This window comes from Chaetodon trifascialis, chromosome 13, assembly GCF_039877785.1.
Source record: "Chaetodon trifascialis isolate fChaTrf1 chromosome 13, fChaTrf1.hap1, whole genome shotgun sequence".
Lineage (NCBI taxonomy): Eukaryota > Metazoa > Chordata > Actinopteri > Chaetodontiformes > Chaetodontidae > Chaetodon > Chaetodon trifascialis.
This window is the reverse complement of record NC_092068.1, coordinates 9,926,859-9,951,982: the sequence shown is the minus strand read 5'-3', so window position 1 is coordinate 9,951,982 and position 25,124 is coordinate 9,926,859. Positions and strand designations below refer to the sequence as shown.

The following is a 25,124-nucleotide window of genomic DNA, read 5'->3' as shown; positions in this document are numbered from 1 at the left end:
TTGGTTTTTTCTCCCCACACTTCTCTCTGGGTTCCCAATGAAGGGCTATGTGCCAACCCAGCGAGAGAGGCTGATGGGGTGAAAAATGCCATCCTTATCTACGTAGAAGAGTGGAACAGATGCGGATGTGACTTTGTTATCATGCAACACTGAAAGAGAGGAGGCGAAAGGATAAGATGGTGATGGAGGAGAGGGGAGCGGGGGTTCAGAGGAAGGGGAATGTGTGCTCCAGCGACAGGGTCCATAGGACAGGCCTAAATAAAACAACAGCTTGTATTATCCTCCATTAGTGAAATATTCAGCATCATCTTTCATTATTTACAAAAATATACAGCCAGGGAGTCTAATTCTAGAGACATCAATCACATGGCGACGCTTGAATAAACAAAACTCACTGCAGCAACGAACAGCATGCGCTCAGAGAAGGTTTGAAGGTCTAAAAAGGTTTGGTGTGCGAGCTGATGCCAGGATGCCTTCAGTCCTGTTGGTTAATATGAAGCCACTGATAAAACTGGGACTTTCCCTGTTCGTCATTCCATCGGTGTCCGGCTCTCTGTTTCACAAAAACAATCACCGACGGAGATCAAAGTGATTTTACATTCCTTTTAAGTTGAAGAAAGACGGATCTGTGTAACAAGCCTCTTTACCGACGGAGTGTCTCTGGTGCCGACTGAGCAGCGCTCACGGCAAACGCTTCAAACTGAACATGGATCCCACACAGAATCAGCACCTGTGAGTCTACCGTGTGCATCGTCCCCCGAACAAACGACAAGGAAGTAGTCATCTCTTTTAAGTGTTCTTTATTTCCTGTGAGGAGGGTTTCAGAAAACCAGTGTTAAACCAGTGAGTCTATTTGCTCGGTCAAGTTCCAAAAATGCGTGTTGCAAATACACAAATTCAAATCTGTGTCGATATCACAAGTGTTAACATACATACAGTATGACGCCTAACAAATACAGTAAGGCCACATCACTATTTGCACAATGACAGTCACAGTACAAACTGTGTGTGTGTGTGTGTGTGTGTGTGTGTAAGCTTGTCATAAATCTACAAACAGTGACGAGGATGAAAAGCTTAAGACAATAATTTACAAAATATAGCAATGTAAAGCGATCATCTTTAAAATTCCATCAAATGTCCCTTTGAAGCCAAAAGGTTTAAGTCTGTCAAGTATCAGAGAGCCAATAATTCTAGTATTACAAAATACTCAAGTCTTACAGCAACGATTCTGTACACGATCATCACATGCTGGTATTGCACATGGTTTTATCAATCCCTGTCAGTTGTCTCATTTCCAAAACGTCCTTTAATCCGCAGGCTTTTCCCACTTTTTGTCTGCTCCACCAAAGACGTTTTCAATGTCAAATTCAAAAACTGAGTTCATGATACAAATACTGAGTGTGCGACAGCTAAATGTGAGTTTTTAACATATTCCGAAGCTGCAAATGGTTTATTATGTTGGCACAGTTTTTGTGTTAATATTAAGAACCTGCGATGGCATCGCAAAGTTTCTCAGATTATTTTTCAACAGAAAGTCCCACATGTGTTTTCATCAAATAACAATAAAAGTCTGAAAGGACTCCGTTTTAAGGAAACTGCATTCTACCCACAGCGCCACCTGGTGAGCGTGAGCCAGATTTAGTGGCCCCAGGGACAGCCGCAGGGGTCTCCACAGGTCCTCTTCCTGTCCCAGAGGATGTGCAGCTCCTCGGCTGTGTGCTGGGGAGAGGACAGCATGTCCAGGTAGCAGTCTTTCTCACACAGCCAGCCGGGGTCCTGGCAGTGGCAGAGGGGGAGGATAGCAGCTGAGTTAACGTGCACACACTGACGGGGATATTAGCCGCGCACCGGTTCAGGTCTTACTCAGGTTTAATTGTTAACGTGCACCTTTGATACGCTACAACTGAACTCATGTAGCCGAGTTCACACAGATAACAGACAGGCTGATTGTAGACGTGCAGTGAAATGCTGCGCAGGTGTTACGGCTGTGCTAAAAGGCTTCTGAACTGTAAGAAATGTGCAGTTTGTGTTTTGAATATGAAAAAAATGTGAAATGTGCATATAGTTTGTCACAGTTTTAAAGCAAACGACAGCAAACATGAGAGCAATAAGGAGGTAAAACATGACAATCTCAACAGCAAGGGAGAGATTTGAGATTTAAGAGTGAGAGGAGGTCAGCTGTTTATCATAGTTCACACTTTTATTTCAGATACTGCACGTTTCAGTTTTTGGAGTGCAGAAGTAGAAATATTAGTAGTAGAAAGATTTTCCTATCTCTCCCATTACTTTCCTGTTGATCGCTCTGCTGTCCTACTCGTTAGCTTCAGTCACTTTGAACGCCACTAACTTGTATGAAAAGTCCATACAAATCAAGTTTGATTGATAGCCCACAGGAACCTGAACTCATCACGTCAGCTGAGATGGAAGGTTCGCTCTTCAGGCTTCGGGTTGAGAGAATATTGTGATTCTGTTTATTCCATGTTTTCCTTTTCAAATGATATTTGCATCCATGTTTTTGTCAACTCTTTTTTTGTACCTTGTCTGCTTCCAGAAAAAAATATTGTACATGTGATTAAATGTCATTTCTTCTTCTACACTGTTCTCTAACGTTTCCTCCTCTAACAGACACTGAATGCCTCTCGTTGGTAGACTGTGAAAACACCAAGGACAGCGATGCAAAGTGTTCGTCGTTCTGTCCCTGACAAAGGCTGATATTGTCATTTATAAATGTATTAGAATGTTGCCAATAATCAAATCATTTGAGATCAAGGTGCTTCATCTGGATGTCTCACCTGATATTTGTGTGGTCCAACAGCTGCCATCCATATCCCCATGCTGACATCTTCTCCCTGCAACATGACATCAAGGCAGAATCCTCACACTATATTCACAACTACCTGCTCTCACAGCACCACAGTCACTTGCTCTTGGGTACTCTACCTGGTAGGCCTTCAGTTTATCTGCATTGCTGGCAAGCCACCGGACCAGGTCACGGGAGACCACATAGCCTGAGCCGCAGGCGAACGCCGGGTAGGCTGGACTAGCGTACTCCAGTTCCTGCCACTTCCCAATGCGATCCACTGCCCAGCTCTGCCTGAAACTGGGTCAGGGCAGCAGATACATCATCGTCATCACATCCTGTCTGCCTTTCACCTGACCCACCATCCTTTTCACAGAGCGCTCCTGTTTCTGTCATCTGACGTTCAGTGCGCTGAAGTTGCAAACACAAGTGGACTAAAATCAAAATGCACGTTCAGACACCAAACTGCACTTACTTCCCCCACCAGAAATTGCTGCGCCGGAGACCCTTGTGGTCAATCTTCATTAATACTGAGTCCACGTCGATGTAACAATCATCATCAGTCTTCAGCAGCAGATTAAAGTCAGCGTTTCCCACAGACCTGCCAGAGAGGGAATTTGCAAACTTAATTAAAGCCCACCTTCGGATTTTTAGCAATATCCCAGAGTGGATTTCCTTTCAAACACCGCTGAGAGTGAAGGGCAGGAGGTCCTGCAAGTAAATAATATGCCTGTCAAGTCAGAGCTGGAGACCACTCTGTATATTTTACAACCCAATGACACACAAATGTACTTTTTCCCTGACTGAGTGATTGCAATCGTGATGCTAACAGAGACATTTTGAGGCAATGACACACTTTCATTTCAGGTGGCTGATTTCCTCAGAGGACTCAGGCAATTTGGAGACAGAGAATCGAGTCATTAGCACTTGGCGTACCATTTATAGAACTGAAGCAGTTTGGAAGGCACGTTCCTGTAGGTGTCTACCACGTCGACAAACACCATGTCGCCGTGCCTGAGGCTCTCCTGCTGCAAGGCAGCATCCTCCTGCCTCAACCTGGAGGCATGGTGCTCCATCCGAGCTGGACGGTCCCGCAGGAGCCCCGACAGGCCGTCTCCATCTGACTCACAGGTGGTGGGGGTTAGACATAGGGAGAGATGTAATGGAGGTAATGGGGGGAAAAACAGAAAAAAAAGGGATAAACTGGGGAAAATGAAGGAGTTTTTGTCCAAAATGAGATTTTGAAAAAGTCACATTAAGCTTGTATTCAGCCTCTGTCTGAATAAATTAAGGCACCTTTGAGGGATAATAACTTAAACCACTGGCTGGCAAAACACTATGAGAAAACTGTAACATTTCACTGAATGGAACATCAGTTCTGTTTTCACAGATATTGGATGGTGAATTTAATTTGGTTTTTCCCAAAATGGCCACAAATCCATTCTCAGATAAACTCGAATGCAAACGCATGCAGGTGGTATAATCAATAATGTAACACAACAGGGTAGAGAGGGGAAAAAGTCTTGTTTCATTTGGCACATATGCAAGAGCCCCGAGGCGAAAAAGGAGCTAATCTCATAACCTGCCAGAGTGAATCAGAGTGTTTTTTTAATATTTACATGCAGACTGGGATTTCTTTTACAACACTTGGCTCATAGTGCGATTTTGATCGAGCTGTTTTCATAAAAAGCACTGAATTAATTCTGTTGCTGGACCAACCATAGATAGTAAATGTAAACCCTCCAGCCAAACCAGGAAATCCAAGCGCGCTTCTATGAGGCAACACGCCCTCTGTGATCTGCAATTCAAGGAAACAGCAGTTTTTAAAGTTTTCCACCACTTGAAATTTTCCTTTGCTTCAAAACTTTAGAGAAAATATTTTGATTCTTAGATTTTTGATGCCACGTCGGTACGTACGGAGGAGATCTTGAGCACACCTCCTCCATCGCTGAGCTGCACAGAGGAGGAATTGACACTCAGTCCAGCAGAGTCCAAATTCTCCCAAACCAGCGTCCCCTCAAAACCCTGAACAAAAAAACAGATTTTTAATTCTCTGTACATGTGGCATATATATAAAATCTTATATAAAATCTTATTTCTGTCGTCTAACTTCTCAGTTTGCAGCGGTGATCTACACGTGTGCTCCAACATGATGGAGAGGGCTTTGACCACTATGTACAGCAATCTGTCACTAACTACAGGAACACATAAGACACAGTTTCGCTAGCTGCGTTCAGTTTCTGAATTTCTTTGAAGAACTTTGACAGAACGTCTCTGTTTTGCAGAAACTATAATCAACATGAAAAATGAAAGCCATCGAAACATGTTCGAGTCTCTCTCTCTTCTGGGTGTCGGCTGGGGAACATCCTGTGAAAAACTGACCTTAGGCAAGATGAACTGCTCCACTGGTTTGTACCACACCCCATTCACCATGGTCCCTGGGCTGATGGCACTGAAGCGAGCAGTGACCACAGCCTCCTGCAAAAATCAAGCTCCATCAACAATTCATGAATGTGCAAATTCACCTTCATCCACACTCAGTGCTATGCTGTCTTATCTGTTATCTTAAAGAGCAATCCAAATCCAAAAGGACTTGGAGTTTATGTCTATAAATGAGGCAGTCAACAGTACCAGCAGCATCCTCCAGCTGCCCCCAGGCTCTCTTTGTGCCGGGCTCCACAGAAAAACAGCATGCGGGATACATTCTGCTCAGAGGCCCAGGCTCTGTTACCTCCTGGTCCAGCTGGAGAAGCTTCACCGTCACATTGCTCTGAAGCTCGGGCCGGGTCCCGCTGGGAAACACCCCCAGCCTGGTGATCACCACGGGGTGGAGGACCTTGAAATCCAGAGCGATGGCCGACACGTCGGAGGGGGCGAGCGCCGAGGGGTCGGACACCGTCACGAGCTCTATCTCTGCATCCTGGCCTGCCGCTGGGACAGAGGGATGGCAGACATTACTGCACAAGCACGAGTGAAATTTATGACACTGCCAGCGTGCTGACCGTCACTTTTCGGTGATGAAGGCCGGCTGATTCGGGCAGAGGCAGAGCGCTCAGAGAAAAAAGCAAGCTCTGGTAAAGACACAACATCAGCACTTTGAGGAGCTGGATCGTAGGGCTGCTGTCCTCAAAGCCAGTTTCTGCTCGGGAGTGTGGTTTCTTAATTACAAAAGAGCAGTTTATTACCCAGGAGATCAATGAAAAGATCAAGGCTGTTAAAGGGAAGCAGGCTTTTTTACTTTATATGCATTCTACAGAAGTTCTGCTGCTCACTCCAAAATAAAGACAATTAAGAGGCGAAGAACCACAAAGAGGAAGCAGCAGTTCATCAAACCAAGTGACTGAGTGGGACTGAGTGGCAGGCTTTTACCATTGTCTGCACATATATTTAATATTCCTACGCTCACTAAATACCAATGATTAGTTTGTGCTTATTTCTCAAAACTAGAAACAGCAGTGCATCTCTTGGCACTGGACAGTATGAGACTGCTATTTTATTCTGGGGAAAAATGAATAAAGCTTGGCATAAATCATAAATTATTAACAGCAAATTCAGTGTTATTTAGCATCTATTGGTGATTTTTTTCAACATCAGGCAACAACTGAAGGGTCAGAATATTCTACAGTGTTTACAGTTCAGCAGTAAAGTACACAGTGTGCAAATCAAGTCACAGCCATGGAAACTTCTTACATTAGTTACTGTAGTCTGCAGATTAATGTTTTGGCAGAAAAATGCTAAAAAAATTAAAATCCCAGAGCTCAAGACAACTTCTTCAAAAAGCTTGTTTTTGTCTGAAAAAGAATAAGAAACGCAACTAATATGGAACAAACTAATTTTGGGCATTTGCACTTAAAAAAAAAATGATTTAAACAATTAATTGCTGATCAACGAATCAATTAATCATTTCAGCTCTAGCCCCATTTCAACACACTGATCCAACACTGTAACACAAACTCTTCATGTTTCAGTCTCAAAGCATTTCAATATCATTAATTCTTCTTACTTTTCCTCAGCGAAGCACAAACAACAGATTTACTAAGAGAAGCTGATCAGCATTCACCTCGTTGTGCTGAAGAAAAATCCCTGTGATGAATGCAGCACACACAAACAAATTTCAACAACAATTAATTGTCCACTTAACACGTGCTTTGACCTGAATCCTGAGTCAGGTACCGGACTGTGTTTCAAAGCAGCCACTGTCTCTTTGTCGTCCAATCACACTGAGCATCCCTCACCAAAGCCCGCCCGCCCGCCTCCGATTCTGAAGCAAATCACGTCAACACTTACAACCATTAACTAGGCGGAGAGCGGAGAATGGGCTGGAAAAAACAAAACATCGCCATGACCCTAAAGGCCGTCATCTGAAAAAGCCTACTCCGAGGAGCAGTAATTATGTTTTCATGAAGGCAGCGCACGCTGAACAGAGCGGGAAAAGTAGTGAAACATCTGCGCTGAACTGACTCTGGAAGGTGAGAGACATAACAATTACTGTGGACGTTCTATCTGACAGTGAGCGGGTTCAATTATTTCCTATATAGTGCGTCAGTGCTTCCTATAGCTTTACTTTTTAAGTGTCAGTACGCCGTTCTTTCAATGGCTGCAGCAGTGGCGTCGACTGTGAGAGATTTCTGCTTCGGCCTTGGGCAGAGAAAGGAAAAGAACGATGTCCTTGAGGTGTGGGTGAACATGAATAAAGGTGTTTTACTTCTTTTGAGAACATGCATCTTTTTCATTCTTTCAGCTCATCTCCTACACTTTTTTTTTTTTTGCACATGCAAGCAACAGACTGCACACAGAGCATCTTTCCATATGAGAGCTGCAGATGTCGACTCATCAGTGTGTGGGGCTCTCCTTTCTTCTTTCTCTCTCTTTTTTTTTTTTACCTGGCTCAGTGAAGTTCAGGAGGGAGCAGGAGTACGGATCCTCTCTGTCCTCCTCTGGAATGGGACACCCATGTTTGCCCACGATGAACTTCACCCCCACTCTGAAAATAAGCACAAACACTATTGCATTCATCTTTTTTTGGGCGATATTAGGCTGCAAGATTTCTAAAGCTTGTCCATCTATCCACCCTCCGTTGCCATGGTTACTGGGGGTTGCTTAAAGGCCATCACACCTTATCTGTGCTCAGATCACTGAATGAGAAGTAAATGGACAAAAAGGAAGAATGAAAGAGAGAACAATATTGGCCGCTGGTCAGGTAGCTAAAGATAAAAGGGTTGATGGGGCAGTCAGTTATTTTCTGCCAGCTGCGGGCTTTATTTCCACTGCATGAATCTGCCCTTGGAAGGAATTAAGGAAGGAAAGAAGGTAGGAAGGAGGGAAGGAGGTGTTGCTGGAGTTGGAGCTCCAGCTTACAGACCTGTGCTGGAAGTGGGGGTGATCTCGCAGGTAGCCCAGCCAGGTGTCCCTTATCGCTTGTCGCAGTTCATAATGGTGTCTCGCTGACAGCACTCCCACCAAAACTTCATAGAAAGGTAAAGCCTCATCTGTGTCAGAAACAGAAAGCCACGCCAAAATGTTGGAAAAAAAAATCTCAAAACAGGATGCCACTTCCTACCCAGCGATGAGGTGTTTAATGGGAGGATGGTGCTAAAATATGAGCTACAGCTGGTGACAATGATAAGGCATCAACCGGAGATAAAAACACGAACATCACACTTTGATGAAAGCGTGATTTGCGCTTCACATTCCTGCTCCTGACAGCCTCTCATCTCTAGTTTTCAGCGGCTTGCTGTGATGCATCCTGTACCTGACCTGAAAATGGTCTTCATGCATCAAAAGCTGGTTAAACTCTAGTCCTCTGATAAAGGAGAGCGGGTTCAGCCTCCGCTGTAGCCCCGATAATAAGTGACAGTCATTTGAAGGCAGCACGGAGCTCAGGAGTTGCACTGTAACAAGGCGGAGATGCTCAGCTCGCTTCAGTCCAGACATTAGATGATCCCAGCAACGCCCAACACTACTGAAGTGTTACATTCACTCTATTTCCCTCTAAAACACACACATATGGACACACACTCGAGCGCGAGTACACGGCGAGACGAGCACAAACTGCCTGTTCACACAAAAACTCACAAACACAACACACACGCCGCGGCGAAGAAAGCAAAGTTAGCCAGCCGCTCGGATGTGAAACAAAAAAAAATTAATAAAAAAGTTGCGAGGCTTTGAGGAGGTGAAGCTCGTGGCTGTGGCTAAAAAGTACCCGAGTGTGTGTTGTTGTCCGGCGGGGTGGAGGAGGGTCGTTGTGCCAACCACAAGTGCACCAGGACGGCGACAGCACAGGGCAGCAGAATGAGCGCTAGCCTCCGCATGGACGGAGCCCTTCACTCAGCCGGAGCAGCCTTCAGCTTTAGCGGCGCGGAGCCTCTTCCTGAGCCGCACGGAACTGCACGGTGTGAGCCGCTCCGTGTGTGCGCTTCATTTCAGCTCCGCAGCTCTCCGCCGGGCTCTCACCACTGCCTCATGTCTGCCTCCGCCGCTCGGAGAGTCGGACCAATGGGAGACGAGGAGCCCTGCTGCGGTGCACTATGGGAGATGAAGTTCACCAGCCAGTAAGAACAGCATTGTACTAGACTTTCTACAATAAAACATTTTAACCTCTACATGCAATTTGTTGTTGTTGTTATAATAATAATAATTATTATTATTATTATTATTATGATTATTATTATTATTATTATTATTATTATTATTATTATTATTACCAGTAGTAGTATTATTAGTAGTACTAGTACACACACACACACACACACACACACACACACACACACACACACACACACACACATATATATATATATATATGAATGATGTAAACTGCTAACTGTTAAGGAATAATAATAATGTTACGGTTACATAGTACTATAAATATGAACTTGACATACACTATGATATGCAGTTTACAGAGGCTGGACAGAATAATGAGAACACCTTAAAATATGATGTATTCCATTTCAACTTTCCACACTTCCACACTGTAAGATTTCCATCTCTTCCTGCCATAAATTTGTATAACCTATTAAAAGATAAATGTGTGCGCCACAGTGTGTTTCGACTCTACATTTTAGCATTTCTCACATCTCCATAAAAAATTGAGCAGCACCATGCAGTTTCAATTTCCATTCAAGTCACTTAAAAGTAAACCAAATGCTATAGCAAGCACAATAAATAGTATATTGCATGTCCTTGAAGTAAATTTAAACACTGAAACACTGATTATGGCTACAAACAGTGTTGCCAAGGTGAACCTCCCCATGTTTATCACATAAAGAAGTGTCAGTTTTTTTGGTTTGTTTTGCTTCTGTCTACATTGTGAATTTCTTATGAAGTGAGAAAAACCTTCTAAGCAGAGAACAAAATTAACATATGAATCATTTTATACCTCTGAAACCCAGGTGACATGTTGTGGCTTTAAGATTAGAACATAATGTTATTAAACCCGTTCCTCTGTGCTGCACATAAATCATTTAAATGGAATCTATTGTGCATGGAGAGGGGTGTTTGAGGAGGATTTCTTCTGACTCTGAGAACACCAGTGTTTCTCCTGAAGAGGAGGAGTGGGCCACACCACCAAGAGCGCCTGCTGTCATGCTTGTAAACATTTCATTTGTGCTGATTTTAATGGAGTTCCAGTGTTGCATAAATGTTATTTTAAAGAAGACTCCACCATCTACAATATCCTAGGGAAAAATACTAATGTAATGGGAATGCACTGTGCCACTGTTATGAGTGGAAATGAAGCTACCACGGAACAGCATGCTGCGACTGTAGATGCATAATCTTATCAGAAATGAATACTATTCTCATATATTTTGCGTACACTTTGGGGGCTCAGTGCTCAATTTGGAAAATTGCTCTAGCACAGATTTCCAGTATTAGATAACCTACTGCCCTAGGGATAATTACTTTCCTGTGCATTATATAATTCATTTTGGGGCCATATTCATAAATTTACTGATTACAATGATTCAGTTTTCTCTCTGCAACACATTATTCATTTGAAAGGAAAAGGCTATTCATAGCATATTTGGGGTTTCTTAAAACACAATCTAACATCCTGCTCTACTGCAGATATCCAGCCCTCCTCTATTCTAGCTTGTTGTTTATGCTCTTAACTCTGTTTTAGCTTGTTATTTATATGTTGAAACCTGTTTATGCTCTATTTATACTATTCCAACCCATGCATTTTCTTCTTTTTCTCTTTTGCTTTGCAGCGTTCGAAACACTCAGCATTCACTGCACTTTTCTGGGGATCTATAATTTCTTTTCATCTCATCAGGTCCCAGCTGAGAACCATGTGCATACTACATAATATTGAGACCTATTTCTTGAATTTCTAATTTTAGTGGTACATAAAACTCAGATTTTTTCCTCCATAGTGCCTAAATTCTTCTTCCATTTTCTTACCCAAATTCAGAGGGTGCTGCATGCTGTACAGACTGCAAAGCCCTCTGGCATAATTTTGTGATTGTGAAGTGTTTTTCTATAACCTCAATTAGTCAAGACTAATTGGCAAACAGTCCATTTAAAGTTAAACATCCTCAGGTATGTATTAAACACTCAAACATGCAGCTGATCTGCTTCATCGGGACTATGTGGGTGTGGCTGGATCAGATTTTATCGACCAAACAACCCACAAACGTTCTGACTCAAATGTTGCTAAATCCTGATTGGTGCACAGAAGTTTGTGACATCTCAGTGAGTGAGAAGAGCACAGAAAAAAAAAGGACAGAAACCCCCCATGTGAAAAAAACTGTTCTAACTTTAGGAGGCAATGTTGCGTTTATGCAGGACCCCATCATTCACAGTATGGAGCTGATTGAGAAAATAGGTTTTCAGGGCCTTTAACTTGAAATAAATGTTGATAATAATCCACACCACAGCTGTGCCAAGGCGGGAAAAAATATCCCCCTTCTAGCTTCTCTTTAATTACATTCTGCTCCTTTGAGATTGGTTCAGAGAAATCAATAAGGGACATGTGACTTGTCTTATCAATGTCATTCATCAAAAGTGTCCATACTATTTTGTACGCTCTGTTCAGTTATAGAAAACTGGAATTTGCCCCGTGAGAGTGAATCACCAGGTTGACTCCTGTGCATGTCCAATGATTGATTAGGCCAAAGAAAGCAAGTCTGACTGCTATGATCAGCAGAAGTAACCGATATCTATTCCCAGGTGCGGCTGTGTGTACATGCATCTATGGACACATGAAACAGCTACAGCAGGACATTTGAATGCTGATGTCAGCGGCTGATTCCCTGAATCTTCATGCGACCTGCAGCACCAAGTGATGTCTCGCTTTTTTTTTTGTGAACTACACTGCAAAGCAAAGCAAACTGGCTGCAGCTGAACTGAATCATAATCCATTAAAGAAAATGCCACGACACATGAACGGTGCATCCAGATGGCCTGTGGTTCAGCTCAGCCACAGGAGGTCTCCACTACACACCAGAATATCATGTTCCTCTACACAACCCAGAACGATTCGCAGTGGCATTTTATGTTAATGGTGTGATGGGACAGACTGTTGCTAAGACAGAGACACGACGCACAAATATTGAAGACACAGCACATTTGGGTTGCCGTTTTCCTTTAATTCATTTGATCCATCAAAGGATTTACAAAGCCTGCTATTTAAATGCTATTTTTTACCAAAATGATAATTCCATTCATGAATACAGCTGCACATTGTCGACATATCCGGACTCCAATTCTGTGCAGAGTAGCACCCAGAAAGTCAACGAAGAGGCAATATTTCATATCATAATAGTTCTCTCTGTTATAGATAGAAATAAATCCATGCAATATTCATCTCTAGCCTTTATATTTCTTGTTTCAGATTTGGCACCATCATTAAGATGAGGTCAGTGAGAGCGCCCTGAGGTCAGTCTCAGGTTTGTTTTTTTTTGACAGGAAATAAAGACAGCAGTTATCCTGAAAAACAATTTGAGTCCAATAGCTTGTGTTTGTGACAGTCCAGTGTCAGGTTGAGTCCTAATGTGAAGGCTGTTCAAGTACCAGGAGGAAATTTCTTTGAATTTTACAGAAACAATGATGCAAAAAGCCTGAACCACCGAAGGGATCATATTATGTAAACCGACCCTTACCTTTATTTTTAAAAAATACTCAGATAGTATCAATAATTGCATGATTTATAAATGTTTCTTTTTTCTCCTAAGTATCATACAAGCTTAGTAGCACTAAACGTCATGTAGCAGTCAGTGCTGTGCAACAAATATTCAATAATACTACTGATAATAACAATATTAATAACGATCATAACAATTTGTCGTAAAAATTAGCAAATGCTATTCAACTACTATGTAAAGGAAATGTTTCGACAGTGTGCTTTTTCTTCCAAAACAAACAAAACGGAAAAAAGGCTGTGGGACCACAGTGTGAAGATCACACTGCTCTCACAGAAATTGGCACTGTAACATACTGTACACTCTAAAAGACTGACAGTCCCTCGGAAACAGAGGGGGCTGTCAAAAAGGAGCAGAGAAACATGCAGGCCTCTGGTTTGGCATTAATGTCAAAGGCCTTGCCATTCACTCTAGGACAGGCAAAAAGAATCAGGCTCAGGAAACATGCCCAGAAAACAAACGAGGCCGTTAAGGAAATATGAGGGAAAGATCTCCTGCAACTTGTAAAAATATTCCAGTCGAGGGCAGCAGGACTAACTGATAGTGTCTCTGATTTGGAGTGTATGAAGTATATGACGAGTAAATCAAACACAGCAGAAAAGGTAGAACGCATTAGAGCAGGCCTGGGAAGGAGGTGGCAGATTCATAAATAATTTTTTGACTTAAGGGTTGTTTGCACAGTGATAACCCTGAAGAACTCATTTCGCTGTTGAAACATTAGCTCTGTACCTTAGAGCCTATTTATTTATTTGCAGCAGAACTGACGTGCAGCCACCTCCTTTGAGTACTCATTATAAGTGCAGTTTGCACCAACTGAAATAATTGACTATGTTTTTATCTCTCGCGCTCTAATCTGAATCTGACTGTATCGCATTACTAAAACGAGCGGGCTAATCAGTGACCGTGGAGGCAAATTGAAATAGGAACCACTAGTGAGGGAAGTGTCAAATTTCAGTGGTGCTTTCAGTAAGTGTTGCTACAAATAGTCAAACCTGTTCACTGAAAGCAATAAAAAACGAACTGAAATTCTGTTCAAGATGATACAAAGATGAGTGTTTTTTTTTTTATTCAGATACAGGGAAGGAAAATAAACGTTTAAAAAAGTCCTAAACACTGGGCAAATTTCTGTTTCCTGAGGCATGTTAAGATCTAGCACAAGAAAATAAGAAAAAGAAAAAAAACATCTCTCATCTCATTAAGCACTGAGCAAGGCTGTTCTCTAATAACAAAGCAATAACAAACCTATTTAACAAGACATGATACGCTCACTGGGTTGCCAGTTTGGTAGCTGACTCCCCCAAAACCTTCAGCCACCAGGACAGAGCTGACCAACAACAGAGTGTCCACCTGGCAAAACTCAACTCAACGCCTATGGCCAGTAGCTTCAGGTGTGGTGAAGACAGAGAAGGCAGGCAACGCCATGCCTGCACCTGCACAGCTCTATAGGCAGGTCATCAGAGGATGGTGCAGAAGAACTTCTTCTCCCGGAAAGGGTTCTCAGAGGCGGGCACGGGCATGATGAGGGGGTCCTCGCGTATGTGGGCGTCGCAGTACGCCATCAGGTCTGCAGCTGCTTTGGATACCTGACACATTGACACGAAAGACAAAAACACAAAGAAGGTGATCAGATGTTTAATCTATAATAACGATGGCTTAAACTTGTTTGTCTGAACAGCCTGACTGTCTGATCTCTTTTCCATAAACTATCTTGAATGGTGTTTGGATATCAAATTAAAACTAGTCGCACTTGAACTTCTTCAGCTCGATTTTCAACATTTTTAGCTGTCTTGCCTTCATCGGGGCGGCGTCTGAAGCTGTTTCCGGTTTTCTGATATATAATTCATTTGACTTTAAAGTTCAAATCTGATGGGGACCTTTGCTGCATCTCTCTCCCCTTCATTTTCTGTCATCTCTCCTCTGTCGCTTTCTAATAAAGGCCTAAAATGCCCCAGAAATACTCGGTAGATGCTGCATGAAGATTTATGAGCTGCACATTTTGTGGAAATGAATCTTCTGGTCTCTTCTCTTCAATATAGCACACAGGAATTGAGACAGTATTTTTGTCAAAGAGATTTTGAGGAACTGCTCATTCAGTGGGAGGCATGTTGGATTTCTTACTTGACACTTTTAAACCCAAGAGGATCAAATTAGGACTAGATTAAAGGTCATTTTGTAGAGTTCAGTGGATTACATCTGTACATGAAAAAATGGGAGAATAATTTGAAGTGTTAAAGTCAAATCTAGATAACCTTAACTAATTTCCAGTTAGGGTTATTCATAAGTATTAAGAGACGGTGCAGCTTTGCATACACTATGTTCTGAAAATTTTAGTGGAAAGAGTAGAATTTGCTCTTTTGCATTGCACAAGATTAAGAGTCTACAGCCAAGCTAACAGCTCTGTGAGGCTGTGCAGCAATGCTTTCAGCTAAACACCAACACAGGCACGCTAACATGCCCCGATGTTTAACGATAATGTTCAGCATTTTAGTTAGCATTCTTACATTTGCTTATCAGCACAAAATAAGGCTGAGGCTGACGCAAAAGCACTGGAGAAATGATCATTTTGCCCTGATGGAGTCCTCAGGATTCATCCTTTGGGGGTCATGAATGAAATTTCATGGCAATCCATCAGATAATTGACGAAATATTGAGCCATGCCACTAGCACGGCTAAAAATGGAGATTCAACCTTTTTACCTATTCATGCCTTACATGCATTATCGTATTTTGTGAAAAGCATTTTGTCAAGTTGGTTATACAGCTCTATGTTTGTTTCTTTATCCTTCAAGACTTAATATTTTGCAGTCTATTATGAAAAGATGATGGTAAAGTTGTTTGGTTAACTTGACGACGAGTACTATGATGATGGACGAGTCACATGACTGATTGACAGACTGTCAGCAAAGCTGGAAACAATCTGAGACGCCACCCTGATCACCGAGAAAACTGAAAACATTCGTGGACGTGAATGAGGCACAGAGTGCTGGAGAAGAGCCGTTTTCATTCTGACAGACTTGCACAGAAGCTCAGGCTGATTTCCCTGTATGTTTCCTCTCAGAGAAAATGCTTTCGGAGATAAACTTGCACCCGATTAGACTTGTCCAGAATCTGGGTGAATCTTGCATGGCTCCTTTTCCTTTAAAATTGCTTAGTGTCTGTGTTTCCAGCTCGTCAGTGCCTGTGGCGACTGCACTCATGCCTGTTACCTCAGCCTCAGGCAACACGAAGAGACAGCTCATCCAGATGACTGACAGGTGTAAAGGCGGAACCTTGACCAGCTGAGGGGAATGCAGGGTGGGACTAACAACACAATTCTTGCCTGAAGGCAGAAAGCATATTGTATTTTACAAAGTCAAACACTGACTATGAATTTTACAGTAGAGCCAGACTGCATGTGAATGCAGGTTTCTACTGGGGAGCTGAGTGGGAGGTTATGGGAGGGGAGGCCGCAAATGGAGAGCAGAGGAGCAGCTGCATCAGAGGGACGGCGAGGGCTCAGGGATCTACGTGGAGGACAGAGCCATCTGATCTCCTCCCTGCCACTTCACCTCACCCACTGCTGCTCTCACAAGAGAATACAGCGTACAAAATCCACCATCATCCATCAGCTGTAGTCTTAAACGTGGCTTATACAGTATTATTTTTACAGTCTCACGGCATAAAATAGCATGTCTAAATGGTTGCTGATTGATACGCTGAGTTCTGTATTCTCTGTATTCTGTATTTTCAAAGGAACAATAAGGCTGGTGTTGTGTTAAATCCCAACAAAAGACCATAACCAACAGTGCACTGGTCCATCTCTCAATTCTTTCTGTCTTCCCTCGCCTGTGGCAATCCTGTCACAAGCCCATTCGTTCCTACCGAAGATGGAAATCCATTAAAACAGCTCACACATACATGTTCCTTCCAGTTTAAAAAGGCTTCAGAAATGTCCTAAAACAGCCGGACACTGTAGTTTTTAACAAAGGTTACCCAAACAGGAGAAAATAGTGCATTTGTTCGGAACTATTTTCAGCCATGGATTAATACGTGTTAGCGCAACAACGTGACTCACTGATGTGTTTTTAATACTTTTTGGACAACAATCGAGGTAAAGAGGCATGAAGTGTATCAGGCTTTGACTACACAGGAAAGACTTGTCAACAGGAACAATTCATTGTGCATTGCTAATCTGCAATAAAGTGCAGCTGAGAATGATGGGAACGCCAAAACGCCTGACGGCCAAACACTCATTCTGATCCAACTGGTTGACTTTTATAAACGCACATATGTCATTTCTGCTGCCAGGGTCAGTCAAAACAAAAACAAAGGGTGGAGTTTTATGGCATTGTGAAGTGGCGTGGGATCCTGGGAGTTGTTGTCTTACATTGTTAAACAACCACCACTACTGATGAAAATGAATAATCGTGCCACATTATGAGTCAGCATCACAAACAACAGCAAACAACAGAATGGCTAGCTACTTCACTGACTTCCATCCTCACTCTGTGACTGGCATCTGGTGTTTCCTGTGTTTCCCGGGAAGTTGTAGAGGGCATAAAGGGAAAACTGACAGGTGTACTCAGAGATCTGTTCAGCGCAGAGCGAAGAAGACAGTGATATTAAAAATGATGGGCTCATTCACAAGACACAATATTCTAAATGTTTCATTACTTTAGCTGCACATTTAGTTGAAATTTCCCTCTCTATTTGACAGAATTCAGGCACTAATAGGAGCATCCTGCAAGCCTGCACAAAGTGGGAACGTTAACAAAGCCTTCTCTTGGACTGCTAGTAAACAGCTTAATTATTCTCAAAATCAAAGTAAATGCAATAATTATATTATCATGTAACTGCAGCCAGGGTTTCCGCAGAGAGCGAGAGCCCCACAGGACAAAAAGTGGTATTGCACACTGTGTGTCATTAGGCCCAGACTGACTGTAATTACACTGCAGCCCCTTGATGGAAGGAGAGTCCTTCTAATTAGCACAGATCACATTCCTTTGGCTGATTGAGCAATTAATGAGAAAGTGGTGATCCCTCAATCAGCAGCACAGAGACTGCTCTTGTCACTGATACACACTCTCCCTCATCAGATCCCTTAATTAAATTTAAGGGATCGCCAGACGTGGCCAACTGTCTGTTTTCTCCTCTTTCTTTGTACTTTCCTCTGCTTTCATTTGCAGCCACGTTGCACTTCAGTGGCTCTTTTTTGGATAAAGAATCACTTGGATCTCCACATCTGATGTGCCAAGTGGTTATTAAAGCACAAACAGCTGCCTGACTATCGATTATCCAACAACTGCTGAGAAAATGATACAGATGTGAAAGCATGCTGCAGCTAAAGCTGTTCATGACTTTTAGGAGAACACACCAACATCTGCCTGAGGACATAAGGTATTTTTTTTTTCACTTTTAGACTTTAAAATCTTAAATAAATACCTAAAATATAATATTTATAACTGCCTGTGGCTTAATGTAGCCTGCTGTCTAAATCAGTGCAAACTTTTTTCATCCTTTATTGCATTCATTAAGTATTTCTTTGAACATTATTACTGCTAATTACTTGCTGAAAATGTGCGCACTGATACAAAGAGCGAAGCGGTTTGTGAACCCTCTTGCCAAACATTTCATATAAATGTCGTCATAGCTGGCTGAAAACCAGACTTTACTAACGTCACGTTTTATTTTAAGTCGAAGAGTTACACGTTTTTTTTGAGAAGATGAGAAGTTTTTGCCTTTAAAAAACTCAATAGATTAATTTAAACATGGCTGATTGTCAAGCAAAGAAACAAGGCTGTTTGTCTACCCGTAAAAAAAAAAAAACTGCCTGGTTACAAATAAGTTTCATTTTTGGTGCCTAAAGGTTTTCACATAAGAGGTGCATCTTTGCACGATGCTGCAGCTAAATGAGACCACAGAAGTCAATTATTCAGAAAGCTTACATTTTTTTGTCAGAGCCACTATGGAGCTGAGTGAAAGCCTTTCAGATAGAGATCAGACTGACATTTAACATTCATTTACATTCAAGTCTTTTTCCATAAAATGTTACGGTGACAATAAAACTGACAAGTGGAACCTACTCAGACACTGTGTGATCCAAATACTTCTCAGCTCATTTAACATAACAACTTCCCATCATTTTACATGTTTCACCATTTACAGGTTAGTTTACCTTGCACGTGATTTTAGGCCTGACAGCAAGTTATTGAGCATGCTCTCATTTAAATTCAAGCAGTTTACAAACAGTTTGCAATCACAATGTGATTCAACCACAACCTTGGTATGCTTGATAGCGGTGCCACTTTAATCGTATGTGACCCATACCGTGCCGTTCTTGGATAATCTGTATTTCTGTTCTGTCAGTCGTGATGGCTATCACCATTAGTCCTGAACGTAATGCGCAAATGTGTAAAAACTGACAACAAACAGACAGACAGACAGCCGACCCAAAAAGAAGGCAGGAGTGAACGTCAGCTCAGGATAAAATCTTAGAAATTCACCCTCCGCACTTACATACATAAAAGTTTGTGGGTAAAACAAAGGGACTTGGCATTTTGTGGTACACCCTCGTGTTGCAGAAAGATAAAAAAATAAACCTTGAACTGGTTTTGTGAACATTTTAAAGCATGTAGTTTACAATATTCTACAACTACTGTGCCAATAACAAAGAGATTTCCCTCAATAACTTCCTAATAACTGACACGATTACTCACATTTTAGCCATGTAGTTGCACCACATCAGAGAAACTGTGCATGGCTTCTCTGTTATTTAATATGTCTTTGCAGCCATTTTGCCCCAGGTTTGTTGACACTTTTGTTGTTCTTGTCACCACCTCTGACTCTGAATTACATCTCAGAGGCTGATGTGAACAGTTTTTCCACTCAGCCGCTATGGTATGATACGATGTGAATGTGGCATTAGCCCTTAACTCAACGTCTGTCGGGGTCACATAGCGTTATGATTTGGATGGCGAGAGGGGAATCTATGCAGAAATGATCTGTTTCATACGGGCTTTAACAGAGCATGTAAACGCTTCTCATGTAAATATCAGAGTAACTGAATGCTTTGAATGACATCTGCACCAAAAAGTCAACTTGTAGGTTGAATCAGGGGTCTGCATGATGCATGTTCTAAACCCTGATAACAAATTGGGGATAATCACTTTGTTTCTTAGGAAGAGGAGTTTTTCTTGTAAGCAGCCTTTGTTATGCTGAGCAGGGATGATGGTGTATGGCAGCCTTCCAGGGCTGGCTATAATGCTGAGCGAACAGCCTCTGGGCTGTGGGGCAATCGTTCCCCGAGCACATGAAGAGCATACCGAATGAGATGATGACACGGCCTTTTAAGTCGCACGAGAAACCGTCGATGAACGCTGCTGAGAAGAGCCGCGTCGTCACACCACGTCAGGATTTGACGTAAAACCCGCTTTCAAACATCCATTCATAGAAGCAGTACTATGACATGGTGACTCAACCATAAAGAGTGTACGGGACTCAAAAGTCAATATTTAACCAGATGTTGTTTGATGAGGGCAGTTATTCTTTATGAGGCCTGAACTGTTTGACTGGTGGAGCTGCAGGAGGTTATGGGTATCACGAATCCGATTATTATACAGAACAAGTGAAATTCAGCTCATTTAAATGTCCACATTTTCTTTACTGCAGCTGGGGATGTGAACCGGAGACCTTAAGATCACAAGCTGCACACTTGGCGAAATCAAACCGGCAACGTAAAATGAGAAGAAGCCTGCGTGAGAAAGTGCAAGTGAAAGAGCGCAAGGGCAATCTCTGTGATCACACTCAGAGAGGATGACCCAAATTGGTGGAAAACTAATGTCAGAAGTGGTCAACAATCACTGTAGCCCACCACGCCTCTGGGTCCACCCCTCACAGCCGCCACATTGGTGCTACTTGCTGTTCACAGCAGATGCACTCTGACAGAGAGGTGGTGACACCGGTGCTTTCAAGGTGAACTGAGGCTTCATGTGACGCCTGTCAGAAGAAGTTGCACTAAACTAAGCTGAGACACATTCATTTTGTATGAATGCAGTCGGCTGTTGGAATAAATTAGGGTAGATTATCAGTGTTCATGTATGTGGAAAAGGTTTGTGTCTCCAGAGGCAGCTGTGTGAGGTCTGATAAACTGCCTCTCTCATGATGTTATTGGTCTGAAGGCATCAAGATTGAAAAGGAAAAAAATCTGGTGGTGAGCAATGGCCACTGCTAGCACAAGACACATGACTATGTCATGAGCTTCACTGTGGGTAATGCAGGCGCCAAGTTTTGACAAGGAAGGAGAATGCATGGACACTACAAATGACATCTCTGCTTCTGCAGCTTTTATGCCTTTTAAACTGTGAGTCTCATAACGTCATAGGAGTGCAATGTTAAATCAGTGGAGCGCTCTTGTAAAGACAGTCAGCACAAAGTGATGGTGATGGTTACACTGCCCGCTTCTGCATCTGAATGTAAGGAACAGTGTGCCTTTTAAAGAAATACACATATTTGCTTTCTGTTGAAGAATTAGATGATATGAACAATAGCACACACATCTCAGTCTTCGGTTAATTTGAAGCTGCAGCCAGTGGCTGGTTAGCTTCTGCTTAGCATGAAGACTGTTAACAGGCTGAGTATGTTTTAAACCTAAAAACAAACCAGATATAAAGAGATATATAATCAGTGAGCTTTGGAGGTAATGGAAAGCACATGCCAGGCAAGCTTTTTCCCCTCTCTTTATGCTAAGCTAAGCTAACCAGCTGCTAACTGCAGCTACATATTTCCCATGCACTGAGATTGGCACCCATCTTTTCACCCCACTGCCAGCAGTAATGTGAACTATTCCTTTTGATTGAGTGTTTGGAGGTTTAAAATGTTTAGATGGCAGCATGTGAAGTTTGTCACAGAGGAGGTGAGGGCTAAAGCTCGAGCAAAAAAAGCAATGACACTTTCCCTGATGAAGGTTTAAAGCGTAAAGCAGACAGAACTCTATATTCATGTAACAAACTGCATGGAACTACCAAAACCAATAACGTGTCATTCTGTCTCTCAAAGCCTTCCCAGCCTCTCTGCTGTCACCTTCGGCCCTTAAGCCCATTCGTTTCAGAAGAAAATCTTCAAAAACAATCATGAATACATGTATACTTTATGACTGAAAATACTCTGTAATGTACAAAAACAGCTGGGCACCACAGTTTTTATCAAACGTTACTCAAACAGGACCAAAGACTCTATTAACAGGGGACTAATTTAAGACGCGGATGAATACATATTTGGTGCACTCGTTGAGTACTTATGGCAGCAGGACGGTGTATGTGGGACTGAATCAAAATTCAAATTATGATGAAGGAACATGTTCCTTAGGTTTGTAGTCAATTAAATGATTACTTTGATTTAACTGTGTGCACATATTAAAGTACTACAGGTAAGTATGATAATGTGGCCAAATCCAGGCAGGAAAAAAAAAATTCTGTGCTTTTTTTCAGACATTAAATGTATGAAAATGAAATGTTTGCTGAGAGCTGAAGACTGCCACTCATGAAGAGGAGGCCATTGTACTGCTCTAAATGCTCAGTGTGTCTAATCAGTGGAGCTTGAATATATGCAGATTTTTGCCCTGTATCACATACAGGTTTCACTCCATTATTGATTCTTTATTATTCATTATTCCTGGTAGGCTGCTAGTCATTATTATTCATATACAGACCTGTTTTAGTGCAATTAAGATTTGTGTAACAAGTGTAAATATCAGACAAGTTAGAGCTTATTAAAAATCTGCATTTTTTTCTCTACATCAATAACAAATCTTGTGGTTGCAGGAAATGGAAGTTTGGAACAACTGACAGAGTGTTTAGAATGACGTCGGCGATTTATAAATGCACGTTAAATGGAAACATTTCCTCACAGACAGACAGACAGACAGACAGACAGACAGACAGACAGACAGACAGACAGTAAACGCCCTGTACCTTTATCCTATCCATGCAGGCCTCCATCTTCAGCTGCTCCACAGCTTTCCTGGCTTGGGAGATGCTGGCCGTGCTGTTGTTGGCAATACTGTCCTTCATGGCGCTCCTGTGACGCCAAACACAGCCACAAAGGGACACACACACGCACACAGAGTCAATGAACATCACATTAAATCCACAAAGCAGCCCCCCCGCCCCAACCCCAGAGCAGCCATTCTCTACCACAACCTTTTTATTTAAAGGACCCATTTTGTCTGGGGGAATCTGTTTCAGAACAGCCAAGCTCCATTTTACCTGAAGAAAGGGCTTAAAAGGCAGCAGTTTGTCATTTTTCAGTCAGTGCTCATGCATGCTTATTTTTCTTTTTGGGGGGCGTGAACACACACACCTCTTTGGAGCTGCATGGTTCACCGCAGGGTTCAAGCACTTTGCTCAAGGGCACTTCAGCAGCCATCAGGGGGTGTGCGTTTACCTCATTTCCTTTGAATCATCAGCTCCTGGAGCGGGAATCAAACCTGCAACTTTTCCTCCGCCTGCACCTCCACATCTGCCCGCTCTCCCCCTTCATCTTCTCAACTTTCTCCACAATGTGCATCAATGCAGCTGCCCTGTTACTTAATCTACTCCACTGCAACCAGCCTTTCTGTGCATCTATCTATGTAACGACTAAACCTTGCTCTCATTTCAGGCCCCTTGACCCCCTCGCTCCTGAAACGTCCCAGTTTGGCAGCCCCAGCACAGAGAGGACACCTGACCACAGATGTGTTCGCCAATGATGTGCATGAAAATATGAAGCGTTTCATTGAGGTGGGGTGCTGCTGAATCAAATCACACTCACTGTGGATTTTTTTTTTCTTTGCATCGATTTGTTTATTTATTTCATTTCCATCGCATCAAGCAGAATTTAACTGTATTCAAAAGGACGTGTTGTGAAGCCGTTGTTTTGCAAAAGGGGGGTTGCAGACGGAGAAATCGTTTCCCAATCCCACCCTTCATGCCTCTAATGCCAATTTATAGCTTTTAATCACACCCTCGTAGGTAGGAAGCTATCAGGCCTTTTCCATTTAGGTTTCCCCTCCATCCTGAGGCTCACGCGGCTGTATCTGTGGCTGTAGCTGTGTCTACACCGTTTTATCCGAATGCAACGATGCTAATTGTTGATGCAGATCTGTCAAACATGGGCGACTCTTATTTCTAAGGGGATTAAATTGTGGACACACACCGTGCGAGCTGCGGCCCTGGTTAGAGCAGAAAACAGCAGACCACACATCATGAAACAACAACTGATTTTGCATGAAGGAATTCTGTATCTAAAGAAACCATCTCCTGATGCTTCGCTGCATTGCTCGGCTATGAGCAGATTAATGTAGGCTACAGCCGCCGACCTACCTGAAATGTGCCTTTTCCAATTTGGAGAATTCCGGGTTGACTCCACCCAACACACACACACGCAAACACACACACAAAAGAGGATCTGTCAAATATCAAATGATAAGAGGAAATCCCAGCCTCGTTTCGGTCTGGACTGAACCCGAGGAGGTGAATCCTGGCGTTTTAATTTCGCCTCAGCGCTTCGCTCTGTGTGAGTCGTGCGTATTCCGTGTAGGAAGATGAGATCCAAGCGGTGAGGTCTTGGTGAGCACCACGGCTGGACTTGGAGAGATGTTACGCATGCAGCAGGGGGGGAAACCTCTGTATGACGATCAGATACAGGCTGTGGGGCAGGGAGCACTCGATCAGTGGACCAGGAGCTGCGGTAGCAACAAGCCACGATGTGCTCCTACTGTACAAACTGGCCGTAAACGCACCGAGACAGCGCTATTAGGCAACTTAGCATCTGCTGTTTTTCTAATTTGCTTTATTGTTGCAGAAGTCACCTGAGATCTGCAGGCTTCCCCATTTCATTTTTACATCAGCTTTGACATCACCGGGTCCCCCCCATAGTAACTGATGGCCCTCATTCGTAACTACGCCGCACTTTGGGGGGATTTACACCCAGATTAAAAATTCAATTCCATCTATTCTTATCATAATCAATATCTATTTTCATATTTCTGCTTCTGATCTACTACGGCAATTCGTGCAGCATCACTTCAGTTTCTTTTTACTTTAGATGCCCCTGAACGCACCGTTTTCCACACAAAGTAAGAAATGGACACAAACGACGAGATGTAGTAATATTTCTTCAAATATTTATATATATTTATATATTTATAATATACTCATCACT

The 25,124-nt window shown here is 42.6% G+C and overlaps 3 protein-coding genes across 9 annotated transcripts in view; all 3 read right to left on the bottom strand.

The window, feature by feature from the left end:
* lyst (lysosomal trafficking regulator) overlaps positions 1 to 25,124 on the bottom strand; it is a 262,116-nt gene that overhangs the window by 181,768 nt on the left and 55,224 nt on the right. The window lies entirely within an intron of this gene.
* Positions 792 to 9,260, bottom strand: b3galnt2 (beta-1,3-N-acetylgalactosaminyltransferase 2). The gene is made up of 12 exons (XM_070977512.1): positions 9,006 to 9,260; positions 8,163 to 8,289; positions 7,684 to 7,784; positions 5,532 to 5,731; positions 5,183 to 5,278; positions 4,718 to 4,825; positions 4,520 to 4,598; positions 3,737 to 3,920; positions 3,276 to 3,401; positions 2,941 to 3,100; positions 2,793 to 2,849; positions 792 to 1,776 (listed from the first exon to the last, which is right to left on the bottom strand). The coding sequence occupies exons 1-12, from the start codon at positions 9,112 to 9,114 to the stop codon at positions 1,639 to 1,641; spliced, it is 1,485 nt and encodes a 494-aa protein (XP_070833613.1). The 5' UTR covers positions 9,115 to 9,260; the 3' UTR covers positions 792 to 1,638.
* On the bottom strand, positions 12,698 to 24,692 carry LOC139341599 (guanine nucleotide-binding protein G(I)/G(S)/G(O) subunit gamma-4). The gene is made up of 3 exons (XM_070978173.1): positions 24,284 to 24,692; positions 22,895 to 23,000; positions 12,698 to 14,531 (listed from the first exon to the last, which is right to left on the bottom strand). Exons 2-3 carry the CDS (start codon positions 22,991 to 22,993, stop codon positions 14,403 to 14,405), a joined length of 228 nt encoding a protein of 75 aa, XP_070834274.1. The 5' UTR covers positions 22,994 to 23,000; positions 24,284 to 24,692; the 3' UTR covers positions 12,698 to 14,402.

Bases quoted from the DNA above. Each gene is read 5' to 3' on its own strand.
- b3galnt2 (XM_070977512.1), bottom strand. From the start codon at position 9,114: ATGCGGAGGCTAGCGCTCATTCTGCTGCCCTGTGCTGTCGCCGTCCTG. The intron at 5,732-7,683 runs GTAAAAAAAAAA...CCTCTGTCCCAG, and splicing joins CCTGAACTTCACTGAGCCAG to CGGCAGGCCAGGATGCAGAG. The intron at 5,279-5,531 runs GTAACAGAGCCT...TGATTTTTGCAG, and splicing joins TTCTCCAGCTGGACCAGGAG to GAGGCTGTGGTCACTGCTCG.
- LOC139341599 (XM_070978173.1), bottom strand. From the start codon at position 22,993: ATGAAGGACAGTATTGCCAACAACAGCACGGCCAGCATCTCCCAAGCC. The intron at 14,532-22,894 runs GTACAGGGCGTT...TCAATGTGTCAG, and splicing joins CCTGCATGGATAGGATAAAG to GTATCCAAAGCAGCTGCAGA.